The sequence below is a fragment of the Pterocles gutturalis genome, unplaced genomic scaffold (genome assembly GCF_000699245.1).
Source record: "Pterocles gutturalis isolate BGI_N339 unplaced genomic scaffold, ASM69924v1 scaffold29641, whole genome shotgun sequence".
NCBI classification, from domain to species: domain Eukaryota; kingdom Metazoa; phylum Chordata; class Aves; order Pterocliformes; family Pteroclidae; genus Pterocles; species Pterocles gutturalis.
This window is the reverse complement of record NW_010101334.1, coordinates 75,637-81,974: the sequence shown is the minus strand read 5'-3', so window position 1 is coordinate 81,974 and position 6,338 is coordinate 75,637. Positions and strand designations below refer to the sequence as shown.

The 6,338-nt window shown below is 38.5% G+C and overlaps 1 protein-coding gene across 1 annotated transcript in view; it reads left to right on the top strand.

The window, feature by feature from the left end:
- Positions 1-3,021: 3,021 nt before the first annotated feature.
- TPH2 (tryptophan hydroxylase 2) overlaps positions 3,022-6,338 on the top strand; it is a gene marked incomplete at its 5' end in the record, with an annotated part of 47,537 nt that continues 44,220 nt past the window's right edge. Inside the window, 3 exons of the mRNA XM_010083115.1 lie at positions 3,022-3,174; positions 5,620-5,803; positions 5,911-6,011. Coding sequence (XP_010081417.1) covers positions 3,022-3,174; positions 5,620-5,803; positions 5,911-6,011 — 438 coding nt within the window. The remainder of the gene's footprint in view (positions 3,175-5,619; positions 5,804-5,910; positions 6,012-6,338) is intronic.

Genomic DNA, 6,338 nt, shown 5'->3' with positions numbered 1-6,338 from the left:
GTGCTATCAAAGGGTAGTAAAAGTTTTGTTAGAAGCTTGTCTTACTGCAGAAATTAACCATCGCGCTGTTGGAATAATATAAAAGCGCTGGGGTTGAGTTCAGGTGCTTTTCAGTGCTTGAAGTTGGAAAGCCTGTGCTTGGTCCGGCTGCCGGCTGTGTGCACTGGTGCTGTGTCAGCAGAACCTGCCCTTCCCAGGTGCTTAGAAACCTCGCAGCACGACAAGTAGAACATTTTTGGTGATGGGCAAATCACAGACGCTTCCACTGCTGAGCTTTGAGGTTCCCCGGCTGGTACCCGCTAGCAGGGGTGCAGGATCGCGCAGGAGCATTGTGCAGCAGTGTGTGGTTTCCCCGTTGAACACCTTGTCAGGAGGTAGGAACAGTTCTCTGTAAAATGGTGATGTGAGTGCGACAGGTGGTTGGGTCATTGCGAGCACGGGCTAAACTTCCCTGTGCTTACAGGTAAATGTATTTGAATAGGTGTGCTTTAATAAGAATAAAGAAGGTTAATAAGTACTAATAACATAATCTGCTCTGAATATGTGAAATATTTAGGATTATGAAGACTTTGCCTCCTATAACATTTTTCGACGCATGAAGATTCAGGTCACTTGTGTAGAACCAACAGAATGCACCAGTTTGTGCCAGTTGTGAACTGGCCTGTTGTCTTTATAGTAAAATGTGAAACATCCCTATTTGTACATGATGTGCTTCTATTGGAAATATGGAATTAAATGAGATAAATTTGTTTTACTGTCTTTATATTTGAGTTATCCTGAGTTCTGCTATAGATTACTTTTACTCCTGAGTACTTGCACTTGCTCCAGGTAGTTCATTTTCATTAGGAAAGATGATGTGTTAGTCATTTAATTATGAAATGTACTAATGAGCATGGCTGATAAGATTTGAGTTCTTGCAATATCACAGCCTCTTCTACTGGGCTCATAACAAATAGGTATTCTAGTTTTTATGTGCCTCAGAGGGTCTTTTAGTCATCACTTAGGTTAATGCTCACTTGAGAGTATTAGGGAACCTGTCACAGTCTTGAAAGGTGCCAGGTACTCTTGTTTTCCAGAGGAATCAATGGTATTGAGATTCTCAGGCACTCAGTTGACTAAATGATTCTGGGTACACAGATTTCAGAAAGCAGCACACAGTTAAAAATCATGGATGCTATGAAAATAGCATCTTTGTCACTTCATGGGGAGGCTGTATACTTGATATATGTGAAAATGACTTGGTCAAATCCCAAATGTTGTTGAAGTTAAAACAAAACTGACTTTCCCCTAAACTGTCTCGGAGCAAACCTCCTACTGAGCAGAATCGTATAAACTCGGTTACTAAAAAATAAACATGTTTGAAACCCTTCGTATATCATTCTACAGACATAGTTGCTTTTCTGTATGGAAAAGACTACAGAGACTATTTAGCATGTCCAGTAACTAGTTTTAAGTGTGGCTGGTTTAACCTGTACCATTTAAAGAGTGGGTTTTGGTAAGATTCTGCATTTTAACTAGCCCTCATTTTAATTCAGTGCATTCTTGTACCTTAAAAAAAAAAAAATCTTAGGAGATCCAGTGGGAGCTGAATTGAGAGCTGTGGGCTCTCTATTCAGTAGAGGGAGACATTTCAGAGTGAACTAGGATCAGTTAAAAAAGTAAACCAATTTGACATGGACCATGTGTATCTGTTAAGATGGATGTGATGCAAACACCTTGTCACTATTGATGGTATCAGTTTTTACAAAAACTATTTTATATAGTATGGCTTGAAAAGGAATCAGGCTGAAGCTTACAAATTTTTTGCTGGATCATGAAGCACTTGATAAAATCTTGTAAAATCTTCTGGAAGTACAGGGAGACACTTTGCTAAAGTCCGTTGTTGCGGGTCCACAGGCATTGTGCAAGTGGGATAACCTACCTGTAAGGAAAAAGTAAGAATAAAGATCTATCTTGGCTTTCATCAAGTGCTATGATACCTGTTTAAAAACTGCATTTGTTTTCGAGTTATTTTCCGTAAGCTGCTTTACAATTTATCAAAGTACAATTGTAATCCACGTGGAATAGTTGTATATGATTCTTAATTTCTATTTAATGTTTCTTTTTAGTGACTATATTATGGATGATAAAAAAGCAGTTGGCATCTCATTAGAGGTTTAATTTCTCCAGGACTCACAACATGGATACTGGAAAATGCAGGCTGTTTTTTTAAAAATCGTTGTCGATCTTAAAGAAATTGTCTATAGAAGCTGTACTGTTGGCATCTCAACAACATTTAAGCTGATAAAATTACATTTTTTTTGAAAATGCTAGCTGAAATCTGGCTTAAAGCAGTCTTTAGCCCCCAAGTTGAGAGAAGAATGTGGGAGTGGCTGAGGATGGTGTGATTTTCTGTATATTTCTTGAGTTCTTCAACCAGCTCATATTCTGTGGGAGGTGCAGTCTAAGCTTGTATTTCTATGCTTGTTTGTATAATCAACAGAGATTTTGTTTTCTCAGGAAAAATGATGTTACATGACAACAATAATAGTACTACAACAGAGAACATAAAGTTTATGTTTTAAATTTAATGGCTGATACAGAAATACATACTAGTGTAAATAATTGTAAATTGACTGGTACAGGTTAGAATAGCATCACTGCAATTTTGCAGTGCCATTTTGCTACAATATTCAGGTTAGAATAGCATCACATTTTGCAGTAATTCAGAACATCTCCATTTGCTTCATGTTTATTACTGATAATAGTGCTGTCCTAATAATAGCATCATATTTGCATCCCAAACATTCATATGCTTTTCCTTATGCTTTTTTAATGGATTGGCCTCTTACACAATCATCTTTTAACAGCAGTTTGACCTGCGGTACTGGTTTCAGGTAAATGCATTGCCTTTTAAATTGAGTCTGGATGAGTTCCATTCAGCTATTTTCTAAAAAAAAAAAATTCTCTTTGCCTAAAAGACTTAATTTTGGGAAATGCCAGTTTGTATCTGATGTGATGCTGTTCTTTATCCATTTGTAGCTAAACAGAACAACTTCTGGGAAAAATGAGGAAAAGAAAGGGAATAAGGGAAACGGGAAAGGTGAATCTGTTTCTGAAGGTGGAAAGACAGCCGTGGTGTTTTCCTTGAAGAATGAAGTTGGTGGATTGGTGAAAGCTCTCCGACTCTTCCAGGTAAAGCTTACAAATCATTGTGCTGACTGGACTGAGGAAGGCTACTGAGGTCAGGTTTTTTGTTGGTGTAAATCTAATGGACGGTGGCAGAAGGAATGGAGTGCAGTGACACTCTGTGGAATTAAATAAAAGTAACTTAAAATTTTATGGACCATTCAACAAAGCATTTTGGGCTTGTGAAGGGTTTTCTGGAATAAAGTTTAACAGTGATGCTGATGTTCACACCATTCACTTTAGATTTCCAATGTGTGGTTCTCAGCATTGTAAATTAGGTGTGAAGCTGTCTGTGCAGGTCACAGTGAAAGGAGGCACTTTCAGAGAGCAGTTCAGAATCTAAATTACATAGTCTGATGGTGGTGGCAGCTTTGCTGCAGGACAATGTTTGGTCATGAAGTTAAATGCACCTTTAAGTGCTTGCAGGGTCAGGGCTTTATGTGTCTTAACTAGAACACAAATGTTGAAGTATTGGTTTCATATAGATCCCCTTGTAAGTGGTGTTTTTTGGTCAGGCTGCTGGTACTGCACATAGTCTGCTTGCCTGATGAGTAAATTGAAGAGGGCCTGGAGGCGTGTCAGGATAGTTCAAGCAAAGCAGTATGATAAAATCTTAGGTTGTTCAGTCTGTGCAGTGCAATGGAGAGAAAGTTAGGAGGTGGCTTGGAGTCTGCCTCTAAGGCCAAACCGTCAGAGGGGTGTAAGTGTGGGAGCCCTGGGCGTTATCAATCCTAACTCACAGGACCTGGCTCTGGGAGCAGATTCCCAAGGCTGATGTAGATACCTGGATTCCCCAGCCAGGGAAAAGGGGGTGAATTAGAATCTTGGGAGGGAGGCTGCAGGGAACCAGGGTGTTTCACAGAAAGCTGTCAGGAATTGCGGGAGTCATGTTGTCAATATAGCTTTTCTCCAAGAGTTAAGTGTCTTAACTGCAGCTCTGGCTTAAATGCTTGAATAGGTTCATACCTGAAACCCTGGAGTTACACGTCAGCTCCCCTTTCCTGGGAATGGGCATGTAACTCACTCTGGTCTCTTAAAACATGACTGGAAGATGTTGCAGAGGTGTCACCCCTGTTCACTGAGTCACTTGACGATTTGAGTGGCATGAGGGAGAGTGCAGGGTTTTGTTCTCTTCTCAGCCTAGGGTAGATCAAAGCCACTTGTCCGACTTTCCAAGAGAATGCCTCAAACTGGTAGCTCTGTGTCAGCTGAAGACACGTAGGGGAGTCCTGTGGCCTGTGGTATTCAGGAGCAGATAATCAAAATGATCCTGCTCGGCTTTGTAATCTGCCAGTTTACAAAAAGCAAGTTCAAAACCCTCAGCAGATGGAGGGTTATCCTTCTGTGAATTTGTTACATGAATGGGTTAGCTAAGGAGATACACCATATACATACCTTATGGAGCATGCCAGTTAGAATTATGTATGTATATCCAGAGGTGTAAAAGCAGAGACTGCTGGTTGGCTGTACCAGAGGGGACCTACACCTGAAATGGACATTTCTGCAAAATAGAGCAGGCAGGTGGAAGTGGAAGCGCAGAGTTCTCCCCATTTGGAAGTTAAAAAAATGTTTTGTTGGCTTCACTAAGTGAAAGGATAGTTATGAAAAGTAACAGATAGTTTGTGTCTGGCAAAAAAAGGAAAAATCAAAGAGTCAATAGAAATATTGGTTGAAAGTAATCATCTATTCCAATCTCCTGTTTTGAAGCAAGGCTATCACAACAGTAGATGAGGTCAGCTGTAACACATTATGGTTGTCATTGTACGACACCCTTGGCAGACGAGTAGTTGTGGTGGGAGAGATACCCCATAGGCAAATTTTAATGCTAGAACTATTAACACACTCGTGTTTAGTTTTGATGAAGACATTATAATAGAAAATAAATTTAATTAGGTTTTAATTTTATTACTATTATCACTTCAGGTAATCCATAATTGCTACAAGAAAGATAGATGAGGACTAGTACACAGTTATCCTTAAAAAAAATATTTTCTCCCTCATGTTCACGAGAGATGCTGAAGTAGTACCCATTTAATAGCATCTGTTTAAGTAAACACACTCAAATCCAGTTAAATTATTACTATGTACATTGCCTAATAAAATTGCATTTCATGTTTAATAAAGGTAAATATACAATTGCATTACAAATTTTTCTTTTTAAAAATTATAGAGTAATATTGTCCTTTATGAAGGATTGCCTTGTTAGATAAAACTAAATCATCAGTTAACTTTCTTCATTAAACACAATAATATTATTTTTACTTTCAGTATACAGATTTTTTTTTGTCTTTATTAAGCATCACTAACCAGTTCTGTAGGTCCAAAGTGAGTACTTCCAAAGAAATCCTATTCCTTTTAATAACTGGGAAGAACTTCCTGAGGAACATACCGTCGATATTTGCCTTCTAGTTGGTGTGGCTGCATTTCATACACTATTTCATCTTCCCACAGGAAAAACATGTGAGTATGGTTCATATTGAATCAAGAAAATCGAAGAGAAGGAGCTCGGAGGTGGAAATTTTTGTGGACTGTGACTGCAGTAAGAAAGAATTTAATGAACTAATCCAGTTGCTCAAGTTTCAAACAAATATTGTATCTCTTAATCCACCAGAAAACATCTGGACTGATGAAGAAGGCAAGGCTGCATGCTATCACATGGTTTAGACAATGACAAATGTTTTGCACAGGTATCTCCACAGTCTTAAACTCTAGTGTATTCAACTCGCATTCTGTCTTCTACAGATCTCGATTGTGTCCCTTGGTTCCCTAGGAAGATATCTGAGTTAGACAAATGCTCACAGAGAGTTTTGATGTATGGATCTGAGCTGGATGCAGATCACCCAGTAAGTGTAACATAAAATTATCTTGTAGATAATTTGTTCAGGTTATTTGCTAGTCAAATAAAAAGCCTGTTGACTGCTGATTCTGAGTATTTTTTTGAGCATATGGTTTTCAGAAGGCAGGGATTTAGTTATCTTCAGTAGTTTCAGTGAATTAATTTTCCTTTTCTGTAGTAGGATATCCAAAGAGGAGATCCTCCAGAAAACTCATTCACTGTTTAACATCTATGTCCCCTTTTCTACTGCTTTCATTTATTTATTTTTTTAACTAAATAGTTGATAGAAAGGTTTCAAACTCTGAAGAGTTTAGATCAATGTGACCCTTGGTTC